At 45.7% G+C, this 15,062-nt stretch overlaps 2 protein-coding genes across 2 annotated transcripts; one reads left to right on the forward strand and one right to left on the reverse strand.

The window, feature by feature from the left end:
* Positions 1-5,975: 5,975 nt before the first annotated feature.
* LOC100191171 (Pantoate--beta-alanine ligase) lies at positions 5,976-8,975 on the forward strand. The gene is made up of 4 exons (NM_001136606.1): positions 5,976-6,841; positions 7,243-7,356; positions 8,324-8,455; positions 8,664-8,975. The coding sequence occupies exons 1-4, from the start codon at positions 6,257-6,259 to the stop codon at positions 8,802-8,804; spliced, it is 972 nt and encodes a 323-aa protein (NP_001130078.1). The 5' UTR covers positions 5,976-6,256; the 3' UTR covers positions 8,805-8,975.
* Positions 8,976-10,004: 1,029 nt separating this feature from the next.
* LOC100284376 (gda-1) lies at positions 10,005-13,053 on the reverse strand. The gene is made up of 6 exons (NM_001371987.1): positions 12,913-13,053; positions 11,889-12,531; positions 11,656-11,756; positions 10,997-11,080; positions 10,811-10,921; positions 10,005-10,564 (listed from the first exon to the last, which is right to left on the reverse strand). The coding sequence occupies exons 2-6, from the start codon at positions 12,517-12,519 to the stop codon at positions 10,523-10,525; spliced, it is 969 nt and encodes a 322-aa protein (NP_001358916.1). The 5' UTR covers positions 12,520-12,531; positions 12,913-13,053; the 3' UTR covers positions 10,005-10,522.
* Between the last annotated feature and the right edge of the window lie 2,009 nt (positions 13,054-15,062).

The raw sequence follows: 15,062 nt of genomic DNA on the forward strand, positions 1-15,062 counted from the left end.
GGCATATAAAAGAGATATGATCAAAGGTATACTTATGAGCTATGTGTGCAATTTAGCAAAAGAAATTTCGCGAATCAAGAATATTTAGCTCATGCCTAAGTTTGTTAAAAGTTTGTTCATCTAATGGCTTGGTAAAGATATCGGCTAATTAATCTTTAGTGTTAATATATGCAATCTCGATATCTCCCTTTTGTTGGTGATCACTTAGAAAATGATACCGAATGGCTATGTGTTTAGTGTGGCTATGTTCAACGGGATTATCCGCCATGCGGATTGCACTCTCATTATCACATAGAAGAGGAACTTTGGTTAATTTGTAACCATAGTCCCTAAGGGTTTGCCTCATCCAAAGTAGTTGCGCGCAACAATGGCCTGCGGCAATATACTCGGCTTCGGCGGTAGAAAGAGCGACGGAATTTTGCTTCTTTGAAGCCCAAGACACCAAGGATCTTCCCAAGAACTGGCAAGTCCCCGATGTGCTCTTTCTATTAATCTTACACCCCGCCCAATCGGCATCCGAATAACTAATCAAATCAAATGTGGATCCCCTAGGATACCAAAGCCCAAACTTAGGAGTATAAACTAAATATCTCAAGATTCGTTTTGCGGCCGTAAGGTGAGCTTCCTTAGGGTCGGCTTGGAATCTTGCACACATGCATACGAAAAGCATAATGTCCGGTCGAGATGCACATAAATAAAGTAAAGAGCCTATCATCGACCGGTATACCTTTTGATCGACGGATTTACCTTCCGTGTCGAGGTCGAGATGCCCATTGGTACCCATGGGTGTCTTGATGGGTTTGGCATCCTTCATCCCACACTTGCTTAGAATATCTTGAGTATACTTTGTTTGGCTTAGGAAGGTGCCTTCTTGGAGTTGCTTCACTTGAAATCCCAAGAAGTACTTCAACTCCCCCATCATTGACATCTCGAATTTCTGTGTCACGATCCTACTAAACTCTTCACATGTAGATTCGTTAGTAGACCCAAATATAATATCATTTTTATCTCTAAGATTGGAAATTGTAACATTGCAAACATCTAGTTCTTTAGCCTTAGCAAGCAATTTTTCATTTTCATTTCTAAGGCTAGTAAGAGTAACATTTAATTCTTCAATCTTAGCAAGTAAATCAACATTATCATCTTTAAGATTGGGAATTGAAACATTACAAGCATTTGAATCAACCTTAGCAATTAGACTAGCATTTTCATTTCTAAGGTTGTTGATAACATCATGGCATGTGCTTAGCTCACTAGTTAATTTTTCACATTTTTCAACTTCTAGAGCATAAGCATTTTTAACCTTAACATGCTTTTTGTTTTCCTTGATTAGGAAGTCCTCTTGGGTATCCAAGAGGTCATCCTTTTCATGGATGGCACTAATTAATTCATTTAACTTTTCTTTTTGTTGCATGTTTAGGTTGGCAAAAACGGTACGCAAATTATCCTCCTCATCACTAGCATTATCATCACTAGAGGACTCATATTTAGTGGAGGATTTGGATTTAACCTTCTTCTTTTTGTCGTCCTTTGCCATGAGGCACTTGTGGCCGACGTTGGGGAAGAGAAGACCCTTGGTGACGGCGATGTTTGTGGCGTCCTCGTCGGAGGAGGAGTCGGTGGAGATCTCGTCGGAGTCCCACTCCCGGCAAACATGGGCATCGTCGCCCTTCTTGTAGTATCTCTTCTTTTCCTTTCTTCTCCCCTTCTTGTCGTCGCCCCTGTCACTGTCACTAGATAGTGGACATTTTGCAATGAAATGACTGGGCTTACCACATTTGTAGCAAACTTTCTTGGAGCAAGGCTTGTAATCTTTCCCCCTCCTGTGCTTGAGGATTTGGCGGAAGCTCTTGATGATAAGCGACATTTCCTCGTTGTCGAGCTTGGAGGTGTCGATGGGTGTTCTACTCGATGTAGACTCCTCCTTCTTCTCCTCCGTCGCCTTAAATGCGACCGGTTGTGCTTCGGACGTGGAGGGGCCATCAAGCTCGTTGATCTTCTTTGAGCCTTTGATCATCAATTCAAAGCTCACAAAATTCCCTATTACCTCCTCGGGAGACATTAGTGTCTATCTAGGATTTCCTCGAATTAATTGAACTTGCGTAGGGTTAAGAAAAACGAGGGATCTTAGAATAACCTTGATCATTTCATGGTCATCCCATTTCTTGCTCCTGAGGTTGCGCACTTGGTTCACCAAGGTTTTGAGCCGATTGTACATGTCTTGTGGCTCCTCCCCTTGGCGAAGTCGGAAGCGACCGAGCTCCCCCTCGATCGTTTCCCGCTTGGTGATTTTGGTCACCTCGTCTCCTTCGTGCGCGGTCTTTAGCGTGTCCCAAATCTCCTTAGCATTTTTCAACCCTTGCACCTTATTATACTCCTCTCGACTTAGAGAGGCGAGGAGTATAGTTGAGGCTTGGGAGTTGAAGTGTTGGATTTGGGTCACTTCGTCCTCATCATAATCCTCATTCCCTACGGATGGTACCTGTACACCAAACTCAACAACATCCCATATACTTTTCTGGAGTGAGGTTAGATGGAATCGCATCAAATCACTCCACCTAACATAATCTTCACCATCAAACGTTGGTGGTTTGCCTAATGGGACGGAAAGTAAAGGCGTATGTTTAGGAATGCAAGGATAGCGTAGAGGAATCTAACTAAACTTCTTGCGCTCATGGCGCTTAGAAGTAATGGATGGCGCGTCGGAGCCGGAGGTGGAAGGTGATGAAGTATCGGTCTCGTAGTAGACCACCTTCCTCATCTTCTTTTTCTTGTCGCCACTCCGATGCGACTTGTGGGAAGAGGATTTCTTCTCCTTCCCCTTCCCCTTGTTGCGGGACTCTTCCGATGAAGCCTTCCCGTGGCTTGTAGTGGGCTTGTCGCCGGTCTCCATCTCCCTCTTGGCGTGATCTCCCGACATCACTTCGAGCAGTTAGGCTCTAATGAAGCACCGGACTCTGATACCAATTGAAAGTCGCCTAGAGGGGGGTGAATAGGGCGAATCTGAAATTTAACAACTTAATCACAACTACAAGCCGGGTTAGCGTTAGAAATGTAAGCGAGTCCGAGAGAGGGCGTGAAAACAAATCACAAGCGAACAAAGAGTGAGACACAAGGATTTGTTTTACCAAGGTTCGGTTTTTGCAAACCTACTCCCCGTTGAGGTGGTCACGAAGACCGGGTCTCTTTCAACCCTTTCCCTCTCTCAAACGGTCCCTCAGACCGAGTGAGCTTCTCTTCTCAATCAATTGGGAACCAAAACTTTCCGCAAGGACCACCACACAATTGGTGTCTCTTGCCTTGATTACAATTGAGATGATCGCAAGAAAGAATGAGAAAAAGAAGCAATCCAAGCGCAAGATCTCAAAAGAACACAACAAATCTCTCTCACTAATCACTAAAGCCTTGTGTGGAATTGGGAGAGGATTTGATCACTTTGGTGTGTCTTGTATTGAATGCTTAGCTCTTGTAAGTAGTTGGAAGGTGGAAAACATGGATGACTTGAATGTGGGGTGGTTGGGGGTATTTATAACCCCAACCACCAAACTAGCCGTTTGGTGAAGGCTGCTGTTGACGGACGCACCGGACAGTCCGGTGCGCCACCGGACACTGTCCGGTGCGCCAGCCACATCACCTGGCCGTTGGGTTCCGACCGTTGGAGCTCTGACGTGTGGGCCCGCCTGGCTATCCGGTGGTGCACCGGACAAGTCCTGTAGACTGTCCGGTGTGCCACCCGCGCGTGCTCTGCTCCTCTGCGCGCGCAGGCGCGCATTTAATGCGTTGCAGTCGACCGTTGCGCGCGAAGTAGCCGTTGCTCCGCTGGTTCACCGGACAGTCTGGTGTGCACCAGACATGTCCGGTGAATTATAGCGGAGCGGATTCCCGAAGCTGGCGAGTTCAGAGTCGCTCTCCCCTGGAGCACCGGACACTGTCCGGTGGTGCACCGGACAGTCCGGTGAATTATAGCGAAGCGCCTCTGAGAATTCCCGAAGGTGAAGAGTTCAGCTTGGAGTCCCCTGGTGCACCGGACAGTCCGGTGCGCCAGACCAGGGCACACTTCGGTTATCCCTTGCTCTCTTTGTTGAACCCTTTTCTTGGTCTTTTTATTGGCTTATTGTGAACCTTTGGCACCTGTAGAACTTATAGGCTAGAGCAAACTAGTTAGTCCAATTATTTGTGTTGGCAATTCAATCACCAAAATCATTTAGGAAATAGGTATAAGCCTAATTCCCTTTCACCCCCGACCCTAGCCTCGGCTCTCTACCCAGTCAAGGCGCAGGTTACAGGGATCAAACATCCTTCTCCTGAACAAAAGCAATGTCTAGGACAAGGGCCATCCCGCCAACCAGGCTACTACAGGGGCTCGAATTCATCTCCTCTAAACATTACAGGGGCACGACAACCCTTGTACTCATGGGCTTCCCCCTTGTAGCAATAAAAGGAGTCCAGGGTCCCCAGGGAGAGAGAGGAAAAGGGACAACACTTCAATGTTTTCTCTTCACTCCCGATATTGGCACTCGCCTCAATCACTCTCAGAGACTTGGGACTCACTCCCTCTCTCGACCAGCTTGTACCCCCTACTATGAGCATATAGGTGCAAGATAATATAAGTCTCATCCCCTCGCTACAAGTAGAGCATTCTCTTGCCCGAACCAGAATAAATCTTGTATCTTCTTACATCACCCATCTAGACTAGGGCACGCAACACAAATTCACTCGTTGGTTAGGATCCTCGGATCAAAACATCGACAATTATGCCATGGGGCTTAATTAAGATTAAAAATATGTATCCTTTATGGGCCTCTCCAAAAAATTCTTTTCTCTATACCTCATTCCTATTCAATGCGTCCTCTATACGCTAAAGACTTATATTAGATACATAATTTACCCTAATTTTATGTACGTAATATTCGACACACCCTGAAACATATTATATATATAGTTTTGTTTAATCCATTACCTAAAATATAAAAGGATATAACAGAGTCTCTATATATATAATAAAGGAGTGTCTTATATTTTGAGGAAGATTCACAAGATAATGTTGAAAACTATAGAGCGAGAATTTTTGTAGTAGCATATAGCTCGTGATAACGCTACAATCCCGAAAAAGGGGCGATGACTACAACGGCATGAGAGGAGGGGTTGACAGCGGCGGTGACGCCGCTAAATAGGGGGACGGGGCGGCGGGGGCGCAGTGGAGGAAGAGGGGATGATGGATGATCCAAATAATATTGTCCATTGAATTTGAGTGAGTAGGTGAGAAGGGGTTATCCAATGATTTGAACTGTTGGTTTTGATGATGTGTCAAGTCTGGGTGCAATTTATTTGGTGGATTTAGTGGATGTTATGAGTGTGGAAGTTGTGTGGGTTTTGCAAAGTTTAGAGTGGTGGATTACATAGTGATATAGATATAGATATGAATTTAGGGTAAGAGAGTTAGAGCAACTCTAGTAGTTCTATAAACAACTCTCTAAATCGTAAATTTAAGAAGTGAACACAAAAAAATATTTCTCTAATGGTTCTCCAAATAGACTTGCTAAATTTAGTTACTTGTTATACAACTCTATTTACTCTCTAGGTTTACCAGCTCGATAGGCACTCCCTAAACACATTTGGCGTCAATTTCTTCACAGTCATGTGCTCATTTCTCCTTTTCTCCAACATACATGACACAAGGTTCCACTCTGATGTCTGACCGTCGCTCTTCCACATGTCGTGTTAACCGGCCTTCTCCTCAGTCATGTGCTTTTGACCCTGCTGTCAATCGAATTCGATTGGAGCAGGCTGCTAAAACTAGATTCAAACTGCTCTCTAAATATTAGAAACTATTAGAGATAAAGTTATTTTTATTTTCAATAGCTATTTATTAACTTGCTAAACACGAGAAGTTTTTTTATGACAGGAAAAGTGGCGCGTATATCAGTATATACCATCGATTTTTTTTCCCTTAGTTCCTCGACGTCCTCTGCTCGGTTTTCTGGATTCTAGCTAACCTGGATGCTACCGACTGTGTGTATTGTTTTTGAAAGACTCGAGGAAAATTCCTTGATTTCCCTCTTTATCTTCTGCATCCCACTCCCATTTACTGTTCTTTGTTCCGTTTTCTAATGAGCCACCGCCGTCTTCCTTATCTGCTGCATCCCAATCCCATTTAAATTTTGTCGTCAACAATTTCGTCTTCTCGGTTTCTGACTTATTCCGGGGCATTTTTTTTTCTTGTTTCGAGCCTGTGAGCCTGATTCCATTTTGACCCATGGCGGCGGCGGCGGTTCATGAGCCGGAGGTGATCCGCGACAAGGCGGCGATGCGCGCGTGGTCGCGCCGCCGCCGCGCGGAGGGAAAGGCCGTCGCTTTAGTCCCCACGATGGGCTTCCTCCACGAGGGACACCTCTCGCTCGTCTCCGCGGCCGTGGCGGCCTCCGCCGGCCCCGTCGCCGTCGTCGTCTCCATCTACGTCAACCCCAGCCAGTTCGCCCCCACCGAGGACCTCGCCACCTACCCCTCCGACTTCGCCGGCGACCTCGGCAAGCTGGCCGCCACCGGGGTCGTCGCCGCAGTATTTTGCCCCCCGGACCTCTACGTCCGCGGCAGCGCTGACCGCCCCTCCGCCGCCAGCGCGTCCGGGGGCGCGGTGTCTTGCCTGGAGGATGCAGGTGGGCATGCGCACGAGACGTGGATTCGGGTGGAGCGGCTGGAGAAGGGGCTGTGCGGGAGCAGCAGGCCTGTCTTCTTCCGCGGCGTGGCCACCGTGGTCGCCAAGCTGTTCAATATCGTGGAGCCGGACGTCGCCGTGTTCGGGAAGAAGGATTATCAGCAGTGGCGCGTCATTTGTCGGATGGTAACTACCTTGGCAGGCATCGATACACAGACATAATTTCTTCCGTTTATTATTGGCAGTTGTCAATTTTCAACAGTCCAAGTACATATCTGCAGAAAAAGAGAGCCATGGCAAATTGAAACCAAATAGACCTTAGGCCATCGACATCGAGTGATAGGCAATGACTTCTGTTCTAGACCTCCGGTTTATTGCTGTTTTCACTAAGCTGGAATCCTGACACCAGACCACCAGTCCCCCTAAAAGAAAACAAAAATTGGCACAGGATGTCTCTTTAGAAGCCAACTTTGCTTCTTTTCTGTTTTCATGTTGACTTGAACTCTAGCCCCATATAATGTGTCTTAGCTGTTCATATCAAGCTTGTTTGATTTGTGTTACTGATACAAGCCTTTTGCTGTTTTCAGGTTCGTGATCTTGATTTTGCCATACAGATAGTTGGTTCGGAGGTAGTGCGAGAAGCTGATGGTCTTGCAATGAGCTCTCGCAATGTAAATCTGTCAGAGGAGGATAGAAAGAAGGTTTGTCTTTTACTGGAAGTTGCATTTTGTTTTGCAACGAATTTTTTTTTACTATGTTTAGTTGTTTGCCCTCCGGAGGTCAAGGTTTTTTTTACTATATTGTACAATGGTCACAAAATAATAGTTAATTTTCAGTGTTTAATTTAATCATGTTGGATTCGTTCAGCAACTTTCCTGCAGTAGCCATGGTTGTATACTATTCTGTTAGAAGTGTTTGTTAAATCTACGTAAAGAGCTACAGAAATAAGTTAAGTTGACTAGTATATAGAAGGATGGGTCTGGTGCAGTGGTGAGAGCTATCTCAATGAGTCACGTGTTAGAAGCAGCCTCTCCGCATTTGTCAGGGGAAAGCTTGCATCGGTTTTTGTCTTCCCTAAACCCACTAATGTGGGAGCCTCCGGCAATGGGTCGACTGACTTGCCATTGCTGTTGCCCTTTTGCTTCTCTGTCCTTGTGCAGACCCAAGTTGTTGTCACTTTGCCATCACAACAATCTTAAGGCAGTTCATAGAACTAGATTAGATGCCAAGAATGGGAGTTAATTGTCAGTTTATCATCACAGCAATCTTAAGACAGTTCATAGAACTAGATAACAAGGGAAGAATGAGAATTATAATCTGCAAATGCAAAGATGAAGATTTTAGTCTATAATGCGGCAGTCAACCGCATGTAAAATATCTAGCGGAAACCATAATTTTCAAACCACTACTCATTATTCTGATTTTCACATGTACTATATTACCCTTCCTGCGGTGTTGCTTCCATGCTATATAGATCAGAAGATGGTTGCAGCTTTGTTGTTTCATGGTTACAACTCAACAGTTTGATTTGCTTGTTAATAAAGTCTTGCTGCACATGGATTACCTTTGGAGGCGCAACATAGGATGAATGCAGTAAATCAGCTACTGTAAACATCTTTGGTCCTTCTCAATAAACCTGGCTGTTAACTGTGGTCATTCCTTCGTCAGGCGTTATCGATCAGTAGATCACTGGTGGATGCTAGAACCGCCACCCTCAGTGGAAGCAACCGTAGCCAAGAGATAAAAGATCAAATAGTGCGGACAATTACAGAAGCTGGCGGTCAGGTTGACTATGTTGAGGTAATGGTCTACTACGTCTCCATGCTGCCTGCTCTTGAACGACACTACTGTTCGTAGGTCTTGTATTAGTTTTCCATTATCTCACTCGTCATGGTTTTCCTTGTTGTTTTCTTTTAGCAGTATATGTAGCCATCTCTGGCAACATGTTGCGATCAAGTGGTTCCATGTTTATTGATTGGATTCGAAATCGACCTTTATATAATTGCAGATTGTGGAGCAGGAAAGCTTGGTGCCTGTGGAGAGGATGGACCGCCCTTGTGTAATTTGTGTCGCGGCATGGTTTGGAAAGGTCAGGCTAATTGACAACATCGAGATCCATGTAGATAGCTCTACTGTTTTGTCTATCTGATGAACGAAGATGTTTAGACACGGCAAAATGGCATACCACTTTCTACGTAGCAGTAGCAGACCAAGAATAAATAGCATGATGGGCTGAATCTGGATAGAAGACCATGAGCTCAGTGCTAGCCATTCTTGAACTGCTAGAATGCAGAGAATAAGTACTTTCACAGTTTCAGTCAAGCTAAGGCAGCACAAATGAATCTTAGGCATCTCTAAAGTACTCAACACATTGGGGGAAAAAAGAAAGGACATTAATGACTGAATCTTCGAAGCTTGTGATACATTCCTTTAAAAAAAAACAGATTTTACATTAGCTTCTCTCGTTAGTCACCAGATGCACTCTATAGTTACCGGAGGCTCAAGGGCGCTTAAAATCTCAAGCATGAGCAATCAATCTGGCCGGACATCTTGGTTCTCAACTGCCCATTGATACTTGATTCAAGCACTCTGCCAATAACAAAACTACTCGAACTCCAGCAGCTCCCTGTCTCGCTCACTATCTTAAACTCCATGCGGTAAACAGTATAAAAACAGTGTTTTGTACATCCATATACATGATCCGCCGAAGACGGTCTAAGGTTGCATAAATGTATTTCTCTTTTTGTTGTTTTTCTCTAAACAAATTATAAAAGCTCTATCCTTCAATTAAGACAGAAAGGAAGTTAGATGCCTTTTCAATTAAGGTGGAAACGAAGTTACATGTATAAGAAAAGGGTAGCTAAATAATGTGGAGAATATATAATCATCCATCAATCTTAGATGTAACATCCTTCTCCGTCCTGTATATTAGATTTTGCGAAGAATGCCTCCCTTCACTTGATTTGGTTCATTACAATAAATGAGCAAACCACTTCAGTTGATTTGATTGATTGCAAAATGAGCAACCACAACCAAGCCAAGCATCACCAGAACCATCCAATTTCTCGAGTAGAAGAATGAATGTTGACAGGCTGCTACCATTTCATTATTATGGGTTATACGAATGCATTATTGCTTGAACACCTAGAAGGCCCTCTAGTCGACTTCAAAGCTGCTAGTACTTTGCTCTCACCAGCAAGCAGCTGAACCAAATCTGCTAGTACTTGGCCTGTCACTGACCGACAGCGGTTGAACAGATGCAACCATTCACCATCCATACCAAGTCTGTCTGGTTGGTGCACCTGCCGAAACCCATCCAGATCCTGCGGCTGGACAGACAGACACAATGTTGCGCAAGCCACCTTATATTACAAAAACATGAACCAGAAGCCAAACACAGCGCAGAAGGTAGCAGCACTAAAAAAAAGCATACGCAAAGTCGGTTCAAGGTGACAACAAAAATACACACTCCAACTTTTGGGGGGCCTCACGGCACATTCACCTTAACCATTACACGTAGTGTTACATACAGGCCCCCATCTTTTGGGGACCCCAGGGTATATCCACTCTACTGAGACATGTAGATAGAGATAGCAAAACATACACGCTCCAACTCTCCGTCGGCGCAAGATTTCATGATTTGGTTTGGTTCTTGACGACAACGGCGGACACGTGCACTGACAGGCTCACAGCTTATGTTTGAGGGGGGGCCTTCAAAGTACCAGGTCCCTTTGCTTCCATCCAGGACAGGGAAAACGAGACCGGCAGCAGCTTGCGCTTGAAAAATAAACAACATTGCCAACCACCATCTACAGAACATACAAGGATGATTGATATTTACTAGAACCTCACGAGGCAGCCAACAGCTCAGATGCCTTCCTTCTCGCATAGGTCTAGCAGGGACAGGGTCTGCAAATTTGAATTTCATGAGAAAGAATGATTGACATGACAACTGGACAACAGCATGCAAATGACATGCATGGAATTGCGCAGGAGACACGTCACGAAAGTCACGATTATGCTTTTAAACAAGAGAATATTGTGGTTGGTGCAGAACATAGTGTGCATAGTGACACTAATGGAAGTTGCATTACACAAGGGAGCTTTCATTGTATAATTCATGTGCACAGCAGACTGGATATGCTATATATATACCTCCGCGATGGAGAGCTCGAGGCGAAACTTTGGGCCATCATAGTGGTGCAAAACTGGCCTGAAGGAATCCTCTTCCAACGGCTTGCACAGCTTCCTAACGCGGATCCTCACCTGACATGATGAAGGTGTCAGAGCAAGAAACCAAAGGAGATGAGAAATGCACATAATGACAGATGTTATCAGTACCTGCGCTGGGAATCTAGATTCACCTTTACACTTCTTATCCTCCCATGCAGTGGGATCAATATTAGACCCACCAAAACTGGCAGCCTAAGCAAATTCGTTTGGAAAAAACAAAAAGATAAGAGTTTCTTAAATATGTACCAAAAGTGTGATTGGAATTAAAAACTTCAACAAATTTGCGGAATCAAAGTAAGACTGTTAAGACGTTTTATTAACTAAAATGGTGAATCAGTGGTCTAACAGGAAGGGGTAGCAACAAAAAGCATAGATATAGACGTATACATAGCACACCTACACCGAACTGCAAAATAATACCTTAACAGTTTTGACCAGTACACCAACAGTGCGCAAAACAATACAAAGGATTGGATACAGGCTAAAACCCAACCATTAAAAGACTGCAAGTCATCCACCTACAATGCAATCAAACCACGCCTCTGTGATGCATTTGCTGTAGTAGCTGGATGTTCCTTTTTTTAAAATGTCACCAAACCATTGGTAAGAATGGATGAATCAAAGAGGCATTGCAGGAATAAGGAGATCAGACTATCTTGTCACGGGCACAATTTTTAGCTCAGCCTATCTTACATATGACGAACAAACAACTGTTTAACAATTTCAGAGAGGCTTCGCAGGAATGAGGAAATCAGATAATCACACACCTCAAATACCCCATGAAGCTGGTGAGTGGTGTAGTTATAGAGGAAAAGAGGCAGGCCAGGAGTAATTGCCCGGACTGAATCACGATATCGTGCTGGCAATCCTGCAGAAGAGCAACAGATCTTAAGGCACCATTACCAAATTAGTATATACGCTAGGATCAAAACTGATTTTCCAGAACAGTTACCATTTGATTCCTCAAGGGATATGGCAAGATCCAAAAAAAAAGACATACCAAAAAGCTGCCTCTTGAGGTCCTCCTGCATGGTATCGTTGTTGCAGACAAAGATGTACCCACCAAGGACTTCGTTCTTCGGCAGCATCTCGCTCGTCGGCAACGTCTTGAAGCGCTTGTCAACTGCGGAACTGCCGTTGGCGGTCCCATTGCCGTTGCCTCCGCCGCCGCTGTTGTTGTTGCTGCCGCCACCGCTTTTCCCGCCGGAGTCTTTCCCGTTCGTGCTGCTGGAGTACTTGTTCACCCCGACATTCATCTTGAACGCGTTGACATTGGCGTTGGCGTTGCTCCCCTTGGGGTACATCGGGTTGACGTTGTAGGGCACGCCGCGGAAGGGGAGCTTCATGACTGCGGCAGCGGCGGCCTCGTTCATCTTGAGATCGTTCATCTTGAGGCTGAGGCCGACGTGGTGGTCCATCCTGCCCTCGTCGTGGTGCTGGTAGGACGCCGCCTTGCCCCACTGCTTGGCGTCGGGGGCGGCGTTCATCCTGGCGTAGTCGAGGTCGTTCGTCCTCTCGCCCCTGGACCTGGTGATCTCTGCCAGCTTGGATGTCATGAGCGACCACTGGCGGTCCTCCACCACCTTGGGCTGCCCGCGGAGCTCGTCCCCCAGATGCCACAGGCCGTCCATAGCTCGGTCGATCTGGTACCCCGTCGCAAGAGAAAGAAAGAACCGAGATTAACACGCCTGAGGTCAGTGAAGAGATGACAAGATCCTATTCCTATAGGCTTATACTACAAGGGGATGGATGGATCATAGGGGGGAAAAGACGCTCTTTTCGCATCTTGAGAACAGATCCCCCGGCCGAGCTGGACTCGGTGAAGGGCACGGGCGTAGACATGTACACCCGATGATTTTTCAAGAGCAATCGGAGCGAGTAGAAGGCACAATACATGCACATACACTTGTGATTAGATCGGATCCGAATACCGATGGTAAGTTAGGGTTTAGGTGCTCGGTTTCGCGCAGCTGGAAATGAAGCTGAGGGTGAAGACCAAGGTTAAGAGCATGCGGTGGGCGTACCTAGTGGGGTGCTCGTCGCCGGCGAATGGGCCGGAGATGACCTGGACACCTGGCGTAGGGCGGCAGCGGCGGCAGTCGTGGCCACGAGAGGGAGAGGGGGAGTCGGGGAGAGATGGGAGAAGGGGAGGAGGCAGGTGTCCCGTGTAGGCCCGTTTCTTTATCAAAAGGGTTGGGTATGCAGGCTGGAGGAGAGAGGCCCAGAAATTTCGAGATTTGATGACGCCCAATTCATATGTCCTTTTAGAATTTTGACGGAAACCTCTGCTCTCTCTAAATCCATGTTCAGAGATCTATTCAGATAAACCCCATTCTCATACTGTTAGGGCCCTTCGGCTTCCGAAGACTCAAAAACATGATTTAACAATGTTTCTAGAGTTAAGTACATTAACAGGTATCTTCGGACTCGGATCAGAGCCACAGTATGAAGAAGCACAAAGAACACGAAGGTTGGCGCAGAGCCGAAGCTGTGTAGAAGAGCTTCGGGATAACGGCGGAAAAGGAAACCGACTTAAAGATGAAAAACCAGATTAGACCTCGAAGAATTATCATAGAGTTATTGATAAACGTAAAGGGCATTAATGTAATTTTGCAAGGGCTGCGACCCGTGCCTATAAATAGGTGAACAGTATCCCCGTACTGTTCACGCTGACTTGGCATTCACTTTTGCGCCACAATTGTATTTTCTCTCCTTCAAGCCGAAGGTACATTTGTAATTTATTTTTGTCTACATAAGTAATATAAATAGAAGTATATTAATAATAATAATGTTTACTGAAATCATATTACCTTCTGTATTTTTGTTTGAATATTCTTCATTCTTTACTATAATTATGAAGGTACGTCTTTCATGACCTTCGCCCTCCTAATTATTATATCCGAAGGGAAATAATGATTAAGAGGACGAAGGGCTTTTGATATTTAACATTTCATGTTGCCTTGTTCTTGATCCGAAGCATTTGAGAACAAGTCACCAACATTGGCGCCCACCTCCGGTGAACTCACTTCCATTTTCTGAGCCTTGAACACCTTCGGCAAGCATCACCTTCGTCATGCCGCCGAAAAAAGTTTCAGCAACAGGGGCTGGTACTTTACAGCCGCTGGATCCCAATCAGGACGTCCTTTCTCTTAGAGAGGTCCGAAGCCAGAAGAGGAAAGTCGTTAGTCCAACACCTCCGGAGGATGACTTGGATCAAGAAATCCAAAATCTGGAGATCCTTCAACAACAGGTGCAGCGCAAGAAGGAGAAGATGACTCGTCTAGCCGATCTTCAGAGACAGATAGACGAAGCTTCTGAAGAGGTTCGCCATCTTGTTCAAGATGATCAGAGCCGAAGGCCTCCACGCAGAGAGCTCCATCAGGAAGGCTTCCACAATGAGGACGACTGGTATGAAGATTTCCATCATGGAAACTTTGCTTTCGATGATGCTTCTCCCCTCTCAACAGAATTGCAGGCTACACCATGACCCCAGTCTTACAAGCCACCCTAGTTACCCATGTATGACGGTCATACAGACCCGAAGCAATTCTTGATGAGCTACGAGGCAACCATATCTTCGTATGGTGGCAATACTGCAGTCATGGCAAAATCCTTTGTCATGGCCTTCAAGAGTGTTGCTCAGACCTGGTACTCTTCCCTTCGGCCAGGGACAATCACTTCTTGGCAGAAGTTGAAGGATATGCTGATAACTAGCTTCCAAGGGTTTCAGACGAAGTCAGTCACTGCTCAAGCTTTATTTCAGTGTACCCAGGACCACGAAGAATACCTCCAGGCGTACGTCCGAAGGTTTCTGCGTCTGAGGGCACAAGCGCCAACAGTGCCCAATGAAATTGTCATTGAGGCCATGATTAAAGGGCTTCGGCCGGGGCCTTCAGCGCAGTATTTTGCCAGGAAGCCACCGCAAACATTGGAGAAACTGCTCCAGAAGATGGATGAATACATTCGAGCTGACAATGACTTCCGTCAAAGAAGGGAGGAAGCATTCAGGTTCTCTGAAATGACCAGGGGTTTCGGAGGAAGATTTCACACGAGGCACGTTAGGTCAATTCATAACTTTGTTCAAACTGATGATCGAGGGAGTCAGCAGCAAAGGCCACAATACTCTTCACAAGCTTCGGGCCAGCAGCAAAGTTCTTTTCGGCCGCCAGCGCCA

This window comes from Zea mays, chromosome 1 (genome assembly GCF_902167145.1).
Source record: "Zea mays cultivar B73 chromosome 1, Zm-B73-REFERENCE-NAM-5.0, whole genome shotgun sequence".
In the NCBI taxonomy this organism is placed as follows: domain Eukaryota; kingdom Viridiplantae; phylum Streptophyta; class Magnoliopsida; order Poales; family Poaceae; genus Zea; species Zea mays.

Bases quoted from the DNA above. Each gene is read 5' to 3' on its own strand.
- LOC100284376 (NM_001371987.1), bottom strand. From the start codon at position 12,519: ATGGACGGCCTGTGGCATCTGGGGGACGAGCTCCGCGGGCAGCCCAAG. The intron at 11,757-11,888 runs GTATGTCTTTTT...GCTCTTCTGCAG, and splicing joins CCTCAAGAGGCAGCTTTTTG to GATTGCCAGCACGATATCGT. The intron at 11,081-11,655 runs GTGTGTGATTAT...GAATTTGCTTAG, and splicing joins AGCTTCATGGGGTATTTGAG to GCTGCCAGTTTTGGTGGGTC.
- LOC100191171 (NM_001136606.1), top strand. From the start codon at position 6,257: ATGGCGGCGGCGGCGGTTCATGAGCCGGAGGTGATCCGCGACAAGGCG. The intron at 7,357-8,323 runs GTTTGTCTTTTA...TTCCTTCGTCAG, and splicing joins CAGAGGAGGATAGAAAGAAG to GCGTTATCGATCAGTAGATC. The intron at 8,456-8,663 runs GTAATGGTCTAC...ATATAATTGCAG, and splicing joins GTCAGGTTGACTATGTTGAG to ATTGTGGAGCAGGAAAGCTT.